This window comes from Actinia tenebrosa, unplaced genomic scaffold (genome assembly GCF_029948245.1).
Source record: "Actinia tenebrosa isolate PJP-AT-01 unplaced genomic scaffold, QUT_ActTen_1.0 PGA_scaffold2__45_contigs__length_23673736, whole genome shotgun sequence".
In the NCBI taxonomy this organism is placed as follows: domain Eukaryota; kingdom Metazoa; phylum Cnidaria; class Anthozoa; order Actiniaria; family Actiniidae; genus Actinia; species Actinia tenebrosa.
This window is the reverse complement of record NW_028292579.1, coordinates 22832340-22845449: the sequence shown is the minus strand read 5'-3', so window position 1 is coordinate 22845449 and position 13110 is coordinate 22832340. Positions and strand designations below refer to the sequence as shown.

At 38.7% G+C, this 13110-nt stretch overlaps 2 protein-coding genes across 3 annotated transcripts in view; one reads left to right on the top strand and one right to left on the bottom strand.

The window, feature by feature from the left end:
- The window catches only part of LOC116300378 (protein fantom), a 24191-nt gene extending 17878 nt beyond the window's left edge, over positions 1 to 6313 (top strand). The window contains exons 34-42 of one of the 2 annotated variants that reach the window (XM_031709244.2): positions 637 to 913; positions 1821 to 1905; positions 2172 to 2302; positions 2827 to 3019; positions 3517 to 3601; positions 4242 to 4329; positions 4812 to 4854; positions 5416 to 5527; positions 6102 to 6313. In XM_031709244.2, coding sequence (XP_031565104.2) covers positions 637 to 913; positions 1821 to 1905; positions 2172 to 2302; positions 2827 to 3019; positions 3517 to 3601; positions 4242 to 4329; positions 4812 to 4854; positions 5416 to 5513 — 1000 coding nt within the window. In that variant the 3' untranslated portion in view covers positions 5514 to 5527; positions 6102 to 6313. Of the gene's footprint in view, positions 1 to 636; positions 914 to 1820; positions 1906 to 2171; positions 2303 to 2826; positions 3020 to 3516; positions 3602 to 4241; positions 4330 to 4811; positions 4855 to 5415 lie in introns of both variants that reach the window. The other variant, XM_031709242.2, reaches the window with a different exon arrangement.
- LOC116300379 (uncharacterized) lies at positions 6223 to 13110 on the bottom strand. Its single transcript, XM_031709245.2, has 9 exons — positions 12979 to 13110; positions 11724 to 12133; positions 11083 to 11238; positions 10224 to 10309; positions 9552 to 9845; positions 9149 to 9260; positions 8245 to 8514; positions 7591 to 8005; positions 6223 to 7048 (listed from the first exon to the last, which is right to left on the bottom strand). Exons 2-9 carry the CDS (start codon positions 12098 to 12100, stop codon positions 6854 to 6856), a joined length of 1905 nt encoding a protein of 634 aa, XP_031565105.1. The 5' UTR covers positions 12101 to 12133; positions 12979 to 13110; the 3' UTR covers positions 6223 to 6853.

The following is a 13110-nucleotide window of genomic DNA, read 5'->3' as shown; positions in this document are numbered from 1 at the left end:
GATGCGAGGGAATGGTGGTCTAAGATAACAAAAGGTTTTTTGTCGGCCTTCACAACCACTATAGAGGCTTTGCACCATCACGTGATGGGAGCAATGACAGGAGGCACAAAAATTGAATCTTGTCTAATCTCTATACATTCAACAAAGTGATAATTCAGACGATTGGGAACGTCATGGACGTTTAGATTTTTTTTAAATGTAAAGTTATTTTACATTGAACATAGAACTTTTCTGAGATAGCGAACATACAATACAATATAAGGCAACATGAACTAAAGATGTTGGTGCAACTTTTTTGCACATACATAAAAATACTATTGATTTGGCTTCTTCCTTCCCAATCCATCCTAATCCACCTCCATTCCTACTAATCCACCTCCATTCCTACTAATCCACCTCCATCCCTCCCTAAAAAAGGTGGTAAATCCCCCACCAGATTTGTTAATATAATGATTGCGAAAAAGTAACTAAAAAGTAAAAATACGATTTAAAATAGAGAAAGCTAAACCTAAAAAGTAAAGCAATAACATAAGATTCAATCCCGCGAGTATACTAAGACTTCAAGCGTAACGTGCACGTCTTATTTCGCATCTAATTTAATGTATTTCTATTTTTTCTATTTCCCACCTTCACAAGGCCAAGACCTGAAAAACCTGTTGAGGACACTGAGCCAGTAGAAGCAGAAAAACCCAAGCCAATCCCGCGCGCTAGAAAACCCTCCCACACCATTGAAACGAAAGAGAAGGAAAAACCAATCGAGGAGATGAACGTGGATGAGTTGATCAAAGCTGCCAGCGAACCACCACCCCCTGCCAAACAACAACCACATGAGTTCGACACGGAATCTGAAGAATCTGAGATTGATGAGGAAATCTATGAAGAAGATGAAGATAAAGGACAAGCCGACGAAGAGGTAAATTTATCTAGTTATATAATCTGAGAATCGACTTCTTGTTATCGCATTCTTCCGCATTCTTGTTATCGCTCTTTTAACAAAGGCAACCCGCGTGGTGGAAAAAACTCGCTTCTACGTTAGTTTGTTGAACGTGTTCATGCGCATAGAATGAGGCAGAATAACTTCCTTGTCTCACTGAGTTTTTTCCTTAGTCGACTGCGCTGTATTTTCGTACTTTTTTTTAAACAAAAAAAGAGAGCAAGCTTATGACGCCATGTGTAAGAAACAAAAACGCGATACTGGCTCCCATAAACAAAATAAAGCTACCTGTCCTTACATTTTGTTTACTTGCTTGCTTGCTTATTTCTTTATTTCCAGCTGAATATTTACCGGTTTCCCCCGCTGAATGTATACACTTATTTCAGAAAACGTTGTTGGTTAGAAATCTGAAATCTGAGAACGACTCGGAGTAGCACGCTGCAAATTGTAATATCTTCACAGACGAACAACGTAGTTTCATTTGAGATTGTAATATGAGGCATGGCACAAAACACAACAATTCTATTTAGTCTCAGATCGCCCATTTCATATCTCAGACCGACAAAGTGTTTTTCAAATAGGTTCAAGAATAATGAGGAAATTATGTTGTTCTGTAACACTTGTTTTTTCTTCTGGGGATACGAGTCTTATGTCCAGAAACGCCCAAAGAGTGTTAAGAACACGGCAAAAGTTTTCCGATGAGATATTTCGTATCAACAGTGTTGTAAAGAAAGACTCGTAACACCCTCGTAGTGCGCAGGATAGCGGTACTGAATTCGAGGACAGCAGATGGCGGCGCTTTCCTCAATATCATAACGTGATGTTTCGCAAGGTCTTCATCACTCTTCCTCTAAACTTAAAAGAATTTTTAAATTCTTGTTGATAGAGCGATGAAACACGAGTTGCGGAAGAGATGCGTCGCACTGCTGAACGTGATGGTGAGGACACTTTGTTTGAGGAACAACAGTCAGGTATGTTCATCCTTTTTCCGTCAAATACTAGCGTCTTCGTCTATAAGCCATCGTATTTTGAATACTTTCAATATTTCTTTCTTATTCAAAACTTGTCATCGCTAATCACCACCGCAAAAGAGAGCAATGGCCCAGCTCAACGAGGTCCAACTGAAAGTATGTGAAGGCACCTCTTGCAGCCGTTATGCAGTCTATGTATGACCCCGGAGCACAGCTCTAACCAGTTTGAATTAGTTGAGTAGGGTTGATTTCTTATTCATACGCAGACTCCTCGATTGGTGAAGAGGTAGATATTCCAGTACCTTCTAATCAACAAGAGGAATCTGGAGCTGAGACCAGTGAAAGTGAGGGATTAGTAGTAACACCATCACCTTCTAGAACAGGTCACGTTATGGCGGTAAGGAAACCAACAAACAATGGTAACACTATAATATTCAGTGCGCACTTTCAGAATGACAAAATACTTTAAGTGCCAGACATTTCTGGATCAGTAATAGGCGCTCTTGTCCGCTAAATGCGAGTGTCGCTGTAAAGTATTGATAAATGCGCATTAACATGATTAGATATAAAAGAAAAATACCATTTAAAACATATTTTAGAAATCAAGTTAAGAAATGGTCTTAATATTTAGTATGAGTCGAGAACTCAATGAATGCACGTTTAGTACCATACATTTACTTACGACACAAAAAGTTTAAAAAATAAAATAAAATGAATATTTCTAAATTCCAATTCGACCATGAAAAGAGGACCACAGCTTTGTTGGAAACATGTGGCGCGCATCCTGATTAGGTTAGCTTGCATTCCATCTAATTATGAATGCATGTTGCGCGATGTGATTAAGCAATCAGAACATGCATGCGCTACCCTGTAGTCAAAGATAAATTATTAACTGATATAAATGGTTTTGCTTTATTCTAGTCATCACAAACTATCACCATACAGATCACCAGTCTTACCCTCGATGAGTCTCCCATACTACGAAATAATGCCATCAAGCAACTGTTCGTAAGCTACAGCTTCCTTGACTGTGACCCAGCTGAACTAGAGACCCCGATGTCTCTGCAAAAACCAAAATCACCGCATAAATCCATTTATTATAATTTTAAAAAAGGTGAGTTCAGGTTGTTTTTTCCTTTCTTTCAGAATCGCTCCTTTTACCTCAAATGTAGGAGTAGTCGATTTAACTTGACACTAAACATGAAGTCACTTTAGGCAATATTTCTTGCAAAAGAAAAATACTTGAAATATATATAAAAAGCTATATGATGTAACATTCAACAAACAACAAACAACTAGGCTGAAAATGGACATAATAAGAGTTTAGTATAATTATATTTACCTAGTGGTGACCCGTTTTTAGTTTAACAGTAATGATGAAAAGGTAAATTATACACCGTGAAAAGATGAAAAAACTTACTAAGTTAAGTTTAGTAAGTTTTTTCATCTTTTCACGGTGTATAATTTACCTTTTCATCATTACTGTTTCATTAGAAACACCGACGCAGCTCACACTAGTTTTTAGCTAGTTATATCGTTTTTAGTTTATGAGATTAGAGCAGCGTGCGCAGAGCAGGTCTTCCTTTATTAACAACACACATCTTTTTTCAGTTTTTCATGTGGACGCAGAGACAAATCCTGTTAAGAGGAATTATCTTAAATATATGTTAACATCTGAAAGCCCCACAGAGGGAAGGTAATTATACAAACACAAACTTATACAGACATACGAAATTTTCTAGTACTTACTCAGTTACTGCCCATTATGCCTGCTGGCATGTAGACCAGCAACAAAGGATGAACATTCTGTCTGTCCTGGGCCAATTTCTGCACTGCACTGCACTGCACTGCACTGCACTGCACAGTGCAAAGTTTCTAGTAGTATGTCCTTATAAGCTACAGTTTACATATGTTATCTCAAATCTTCTAAATTATCTCATCTCTCATCTCTCATCTCTCATCTCTCATCTCTCATCTCTCATCTCTCATCTCTCATCTCTCATCTCTCATCTCTCATCTCTCATCTCTCATCTCTCATCTCTCATCTCTCATCTCTCATCTCTCATCTCTCATCTCTCATCTCTCATCTCTCATCTCTCATCTCTCATCTCTCGCAAACCGTCCCGGGTTCGATTCCCAAACCAGGTATCGTATATGAGTAAACAAGGTTGCTTGTCGATTCTATCCTGTTCTTTAATATTCTTGCTTCTGGAACTACTTTGTGGAAATGACGATGCTAAACTATATGATTTATTTTGATTTTTAATCCAAATGTGTTTCGCTCGCATAAGCATAGAAAGTCAAAGTAACCTTGCCCAATTGGTTTGCTTTCCTAGGGTTGTATTTACTGTAGTAAGTGAGCCAACTGATCCAGAGGATGGTGACTGTATGGACGTGGCCTACGCTCATGTAGATTTACTAAAGGTACTCTAAGACATTGCAGAATCAATCTTGTTGAATAAATATTTCCAGCCGCTATGCATGAAGCATGATAAAATAGACTTGCAAATATCCGGCTATTTTTCAGTATCAGAACTGACTTCCACAAGACAGCGCTTTTGGTTTGATTAATATATATTTAAACGTCGGTAGGCAGATCTTGTAAGAAGCAGAAAAGCATTCTTTGTCTGATATAACTGTGCAAAAACATTGAGGAAATAGGCGCGCAAATGCTAGATGTTCTTTTATAACTAATTGTCAAAATTTGATGGACGAAAAGCATAACGACGACAGCCAGAAACATGAAAATTGCTATCAATCATAAGTGAGTATATTTGTTGCACTGCTGGATTCTGTCTTTTTGATATGGAAAACAGAGATATCATGAACACTGATGTCTATTTGTGCTGTTTTACTGATGACCATAATCATTAATAGATATTTATCAGCTATCATTTCCATTGTAGATTCTTCAAGATGGAAAAGATGTGATTGATCAAGATATTGAGCGTAAGTGATTGCGAGTTCAGCAATGCAGGACTCAGGTCGTCAGTACAACAAAGAATTGCCTGTCAAATCCTTACCTTTCAGATCCTTAGGCAATCCCCCCTCCTACAGTATCCTGATAGAAAGAATAACGGCCAAATATGTAGACTTTTATTTTCTGACTGACACCTCGTTTGCAACCCAGAAAGACAGGGATGCTTTGCGCATTGAAACATTGCTTGCATGTAGGTTTTTTTTAGAAGATACGGCTTCAGAATTCAAACGTTTTCGAATGACAATTTTCAGCTTGCTTTGGTCAACTCTAGATTATCTAGATTTAACTGCACATCAAAATTGACCAATCAGGAGAGTTTTAATGATTTGGTGGATATCGAGACACGATTTAACTCACCATTTGTGAAGGAAGAGCACGTTTCATCATGTTCTCCTTATTGGCATTTTTGGCAATACAAACATATTATACTTTTTAAAGGGTAGTTTCTTTGATATTCTCTGTTCCCCTCTAACTTGGAGATGATATTCCTTGTCATTCACTTCTTAAACTCATTGTTTATTTTCCTGTAGTTATTGACATGACCGGCGAAAATGGAGAAATTGGTTCCCTTACAGTCACGGTACTGGCTTGTGAAGCATTGCGCAGCCTATACGATGACGAGGACTAACTGACAGTGGCCAAGTGAGAAATTATCTTACTAGCTGTTCTATGCACAATGCTCACAGACGAAAGATTCTACAGGGCGCGGAAGGCTTTTCATGTTTTATAGACGTACGATCCCGCGATATATCAGATAGTCAGGCATTGGGATTGGATGCAATCGTCTGCGTGCTCTTTGAATGAATCGATGCAATCGCATTCGAAATATGCTGAAAAATCCCTACCCAGTTGTAGTAACTATTTGAAATGAAGGGATGAAAAAAAAAACTTTCTATTTATAGTAATATACATACGCACATTATACATACTTAACCAATTTGTTCCAGTTTTTCGTGGTATATCCTCTTATTTACCACGATTTTAATCATAGCCTCGTGAGTTCACAGAATATTTTGACTGCTGGAGGACGAAAAAAGTGGTAAATAAAAGAACATACCAAGGAAAACTGGAGGAAATTGGTTTCTTTTTTTACCACAAAAGATCAAAACTTCTTCTACAAAAACAAGTTTAAAATTTGAAAGAAAAACGGGGTTTCAAGCGCGCGCGTGATTTGCTGACGTAATTTAACGGTATGTCTTATTTCCCCCTTCTCTAGACTCGGAAAGCGAGAAAATTCCAAATAGTGGTAAATATTCCCATATTTGATGTTTTATTAGCTCAGCTCAAGCATGTTTGGATAGAGTTTGCCAAATGGGGCCTTTATCACATTAGTCAAACATGTTTATTCATATTTATTTGTTAAACTTAGTACGCCATTATAAATTCAAACCGTTTGATTGTGTACAAAAGAAACTTTAATAACGACCATATAGTGTATCTTAGTTGAAAATACTTAAACTTTTAGCTAGATTAAAAATGCGATCTCGAGATCTGCTTCTAAATTCGACGTTTGCATGACATGACTCAAATTGTTCAAAAGACCTTCTAGATGATTCATAACCGCAAAGTCTGAGGATTTATCTGTTTGCCGTCATGACGCCGCTCAGATCCGCTGTTAAAGGAATAGTTAGCGTGCGTATAACATTGTTTAGATGCACCGGCGATAGTTGGGCCACGAGGGTAGCATATCAGGTTAAAGCACAGGCTGTACAATCATTCTGCATGCTCGCCTTTGCGTCAGCCACTGACAGCACGCGTCAGATCCCAGCTATCTTGATTTGACAGCTTTTTATATTTTTACATTACTTTTTATAATTTACGATATGCAATATGTTGCCGGATCAGAGTGCTTATATGTCATAGCTATCTTGTAGTCTTAACAAACGAAGAGAAAATATAAAACTAGGAAAACAAAACCAACTTAACATTACTAACACACTAGTACAAATAGTAAGACGGCTCAGCATATTAGGATGTTATGTGCGTTTCTTCCGTCACGTACTCGTTGTCGATGTTGCTGTATTGTCTTCTTTTTGATACCTTAGTGACAACTAGTATGACTACAGCTATAACAACGAATACTCCAACCACGATTCCTGCGACTAGCCCTGGGGTCATTCCCTTTGAAGCTGACTCGGTGTTGAACGCTCCTGACTCTTGTGCCTGTAAAAGCCAACACGTAAAACAGTAAATGAACCACTCATTTGTTGTAATTTTCTGGTTTGAAATTGACCTCGTGCACTACCAACCTATATCCCGGCCGTGCGCGCGCAATGGCTAGGTTAATCAATGTGACCTAGTTCAAATGCCTTGAAGTCGTTAAACCTAAATGTGCGTTCTCCCAGAAGGTTAAGTTAAAGAAAATAAGCACTCGACGTTTTGGTTAGGACCAATAGTCAAATTCATGTCACTAAATTCTTAGTCCAAATCAGTTTGTTTTTGTTACTTGTCATTTCGTTCACACCTATAATCTAATGTGCAAGGATACGGTTGTTCATGATCATTTAACAGTATCCCCTTCCATAAAGAATCGTTTAACACTTAACGGACTATTTGGGTAAACATAATAAGTGCATGGTTGTACCTTCTTTTTTCTAGTTAATTTAACGTTCCGAGTTTTTGGGTGAGGTGCGCAATCTTTCACTTTGCTCTCAGTATGTATAACGTAGTGTAGTCAGGAGGATATAATCATTGTATATTAATACCTTGTTTTCTCGGACCTCATTTTTGAAGTTGGAGAACAATGGGTGTGCGTTATCACCCCACATCTGTCTATCCCGCGTTAGGAGATCTGTATCATTACAGCTGGAAACCAAAAGCCCATCCTTACCGACTGCGTACCGATCATACTCGTGAATCACCAAGTCATAGACCGGAATTTTGTCGCTACTCGACAAAGACATGAGCTGTAATGCAGGAAGTTTTTCTTTTAGCTTGGTTGAACTTCCTTTGATTGCGTGCAGCGTGTGTTTAGTCGAAATGTTCTCAGCTGCTATCCACTTGTTTTCGTTCTGCGAGAAGAACGGGTGGTTGTAGGTAGTCCAGATGTCCTCACCATGTGTGCGCAGTACTACCATCTCGTGGAGAGAGACGTTTTTCTGTACGACTGCATCTACTTTCCTGTTGGAACAACAAAGGAAGTGGTTCTTTATCATACTAACTAAGGCTACTATCAGTATTCGTGCATCGTACTAAAGCTAACATTTGTTGAGATAAGTGCATTCTGCAAAAGAAAAGCGAGCTCACACTACTGTGATGGAAAAATGAAGATTGGTGTTGCTGATCACCGTGATCATAGCGTTAGTGATAGTAATAGTGATGTAAAATGCGTAGTTTGCACAACGTGACAGCATCCATACCTCAAGTAAGTCGCGCTAGGATCGTCTCCTTCATGTCGTGTGACAACCATGTCTCCTTTTCGCACCTCTCGTATTGGAACCAGTCCCCTCGCTGTGTGAACGAGTGTGTCTCCACGGAAACACGACTTGATAAGACAGCAACTGTGGTGCCATCTTTCTCTACATTGTATTTTAGCTGGGTTAGAACAATCACAAGTTTCTGGTGGACAGCACTTTGGACATCTGATGGCATCGCACTCCGCTCCAACATAAGGCGCTCTGCACACACACCTTGGGATATAAGAATAGAGAAATCATTTTCTTGATGCAAGTTTTCAATTTCTACGAGTATGCACTTTTCATAAGTTGATTAGATTTTTATGGAATGCAATTTTTTCATCCCTGAGTGAGACTCCTAAATCTGCAAGACGGCTGTTCTTGAGAACCCTCTTCCCTCGCGCTGTAAGGTCATGTTCCAAACGTATGCGTACCGCGTCTTTTTCTTAGAATTCGTACTCGATCGAAGAATCATGGGTAGCGGAATTACGCGCTGGAACATTCGCGCAATGCCCATCTTTACGTCTTCATACTAGACAAGAAAAATATGCGAGTACTGTGCATTGAAAATCTTGTTTTTATTGCGTGCGCACACTGTATACAGCTATTTCAAAAAACGTTGGTGAAGTTTTTGTCTCATGTTGCTTACTAAGTTTGAAATATATATTATATTATGGGAGAAATGATGCCTTAAAAACACACAGGAAAAGTTTAGGAATTCGAAAATTCCATATCGTACGTTGTGACTTTTCTCTTGGATTGTATTCACATCGCCCACAGTGCAGTTCGAGCTTGGTATGCCACAGGCAACAAAACCTTCACTAAACAGTTTTTGAAAATAGCTGTAGTAGGTAGCAAGGGTACTTACCTGTAAGGGTCGTTAGGGCATGATCCCTGGACACATGGGACAATACAGTACTGGACTACAGTGCATGGGCCATGACCATCGAAACTGGAATCTCCTGGGGTATTAAGCCAACCTTTATTTAAAAAAACAAAAAACAAATAGGCATTATTACCTGCTTACTAACTAGAACCTAAAGAGTTTCATATATAGTATAAACCTACTAATGGTAAATCACAAATCCTGTATTGGCTTGGTATTGATTACTTGAGCGCTTTCATAGCGGCTATTCATAGTTTTTGCACTAGTGATTTGTGTTCTTATATATAATTTTCTCGGTTATTTATTCATAATCTTTGTATTTTGTGATATTATTCTGTAGGTGATTGTTGTAAAATATAAGAAGTGTATAGAATATCAAACTTGCCTTTGTCACAGATGCAATGTTTCTTTCCGCCACTAATCTGACATAACCCGTGTACACAGCCATCACATTTCATGACAGAACATTGCGGTCCCGTATAACCTGGCTTACACTCGCAAGTGTCTGGTCCTTCATAGCAAGTACCACCCACAGACGAACAGTTGTTACAAGGGCCGACATACTTGCTACAGTTTGCTCCTATCCAGTTTGTTTCGCATTCACAGACTGCTGGATTTGTGGTGCACCGTCCGTGTTCGCATGGGACACTACATCCAGCGATGGTCTCACAATGCTCTCCTTTAAAATAGTAATGACAATTTCAGTGAGCTTTTAGAGTTTAGTCAAGAGAATATGAACTAAGAGAAGGAATCTCCGCATCATGTAAGCACTCTTTGATGCTGTTATTAGAATCAATCATATGATCGTTTGCTTTTCTTCACGCGCATACTGCGCGCGCTCTATCCTGTTTGCTCATGTTTTCATACATTTTTCAAGAAAAACCAAACTATGGCAAATGTGAATCTAAAAATAGCAGCAAACGGTGCCCATGATGGTCACAAGCTATATGAATATCAGAGATTCCTTTTCTTAGTTCATTTTCTCTTTATTTGGTTTTACACCATTCACTAATGTCTTTCGTATGCGCAAATCAGTTTTAAAGGCCTTGTATTGTACCTGTGTAATATGGTGGACACACACAGTGATGGACATCAACGCAATAACCACCATTCAAACATGTCCAGCCATCAGCACAAATCATCCTGAAAGATAATCATCATAATTTTAAAATGCATTCAAACCACAAGAAAAAATGCGCAATGAACAAAACGTGCAGTTCAGTGAGTTGCGCAAAACATTTTAAAACTGCAATGCCCTCTGCCATTTACAACCAGGAAACATCATTGCGCGCGCAATGGTAATAAATAATAAATAATGGGATTGACAGTGGGTCTTCTTCAACTGGTTTCCATCTGAAATTTAGAAGACAAAAACCGGAGAACCTGAAAAACCTAGTTGTATTTGCTCAATAATTTTGCGCAACAAATAACTAGCACGATATTTTGTCCGTCGGTTACATTGCACCTTTTAAAGATAAATTGGTCAAGTGCGGAATGATTGCCTTATGCAATATTTCAGTACCATAAGCTATGCGATTAGTTTTTCTCACATTACGCGTTTTCCATTTTGCGTTTCCGCTTACACACAACCTGCATGCTATAATCTTGTCTATGGTGATTCTCAAGCGGCTTTATAATTCGAGCATGCATCGCAATTGGCTGACGTACGGTTTCGTTCTTTATGATTAATCCATTACCTAGAGTCTCGCATTGAATCCTGGATTTTGATTGGTTCATTATTGAAGACATTGTACATCACGTAAGTGATTTTACATTGCCATGTACTATCGTTACCCTCATATGACTTTCTTATTGCTTCGCGAATGGATGGCGCGCGCGCTCGGTGCCTTGATTGGTTCGTTTCAGACATTTGAGAGTCACGGCATCGTGCGTCACGCAAGTAATCTAAATGTTACCTGTCACAACCAGTAGCTGGAGACATGAAGTCTTCATAACACTTGCATATCTTGGGGTCATCAGGGCACGCGCCGAACACGCACTTTATTGACGAGTCACACAATGAACGGTCACACAAGTCTCCAACCCATCCAGGGTCACACTCGCATTTAAACCTGTCAGTCAAAAATGTAGAAGAAATAGATCAGTAGGGCTCAGGTCAAACGTCGAACTTTACATGAACCGTTATTATGATTGCCCTTCTCTTTTTTTTCCTGATGCTATAGAGATTTTAAGTCGTGACGTATTTCCGGGTCCAACTGCTTACAAAATTAAAACTGCTAAATTGGAATGAAAAATGTTCTCAATAAATAATTTAACCCACACCTGATTCAATTAGAACTTTGGACGACAAATCCTGTCACTAGAAAAAGTAAGAAAAAATCTTTATAGAACTGCTTTTTGTTTTGGACCCGGAAGTTTGGACCCATTTTTCCATATGATTGATGTCACACTTAGAAGCTCTATAAATTTACACTGTTCCAATGCTCTGATACGATCAACTTTCAATAATACATGATAATATATATCGAACTTGTCCCCCACCCCGGCCCTTGAGACAAAACCACAAATACGCCGCGTTTGTTATCTGAGGTATTACCTTGCTGTAACACATTTTCCATGTTTACATGGTAACCAGGGATAACACGAGTCATTGGTTGGCTTATCACAGTTTTGTCCAATCCATCCTGTTTGACATCTTTGACATGTCCTACCATCAGCTCCACATATTCCATGCAGACATGTAGAGTTAGCGTTTGTACACTTGATACTTGTGCAACAGTCCCCAGTGTAGGATCCATACCGGCTCTCCCACTGTTTTTGGTAATTATCAGAGTAGCATTTGCAGGTCTGGGTCGCTGGATCCCAGTCTCCATGGCCGAAGCACTCTGTTTCCTGTGGGCACGGTCCCGCCATGGATCTTGACGCGGAAGCAATCGTGAGCACAAGCAATGCTAGTATATGGTTTTCCATCATCGTAACAATGAATTTTTATCTATGAAGAACGAACTTAAAAGAAGAAAAAGAAAAGAAATGAAATGGTTTATTTCCCCTGACTGCATGCAATGATAGAGAAAAAATATAAATTTGCGGGTCAGTTTTTTGTTTTGTTTTTGTTTTTGTTTTAATTGTTGCTGGGAAAAGATTCGACTGCCAACCTAGATAACGTGTACGAGTTTTTCCATTTCAACATTATCTACGAATGAAGAACGAACGAAAGAAAAAAAAATAGATGTCACAGGTCGATTTCTCTTGAATGCATTAATAGAATGTAGGCTTATCACAAACTGTTCGGAATTCTGTTGCACGATTAAAAGATTAATGTTTAATGTAGACAACTGTGCGACGAAAATATCGAAGATGCTAAAATGTAGAAAGCATGTAGTTTTTTTTTTTTTTTTTTTTTTTTTTTATCGTTAGTAAATTAAGAACTAGAACTTTGGCCGTTCGCATTCCATGAATCACACGCGGGGATTTCCCCCGATGACAAAGCGGAATTCAGCATTTCTTCGTACTGAAATGGTTACGCCGAAATCTTTTTCAAGTTCAAAATATGAATTCTTTTCAAAAAACATGCACTTGAACTTAAAAGTAAACGTTTTTGTGGTTAGAGCTTTTCGTTTTCGTTTTTTTCCTGTCTCGATCAGATAAGTTTTAACATGACATCGGTACGTTGCAGTGTTTGCATTAGTGAAATTTTCATGGGGTGTGGAGTACCGATTCTTAATTTGTCAAGGAGCCAAAAAATGCAACGTCTGAAATCTTTGACCTCGAATAGCAGTGGCCTAGCAAACTGAAAACGTTTCAATGGAGCATTTGCTATTTGTTCATAACTAAACACAGAGAGAGCTTACCTTATAAGTTCGGTATGCAGCTAGCAGGCGATCTCGATGAAACGATCCGCTGTACTAAAGACTAAAGCTTTTTACCCTTTTCTATAGCTGTTTAAGGCATGCAAGCTCATGATATACTCGTGATTTCAATTA

Bases quoted from the DNA above. Each gene is read 5' to 3' on its own strand.
- LOC116300379 (XM_031709245.2), bottom strand. From the start codon at position 12,100: ATGATGGAAAACCATATACTAGCATTGCTTGTGCTCACGATTGCTTCC. The intron at 10,310-11,082 runs GTAACATTTAGA...ATTATCTTTCAG, and splicing joins CCAGCTACTGGTTGTGACAG to GATGATTTGTGCTGATGGCT. The intron at 7,049-7,590 runs GTATTAATATAC...TGGCTTTTACAG, and splicing joins ATGAGGTCCGAGAAAACAAG to GCACAAGAGTCAGGAGCGTT.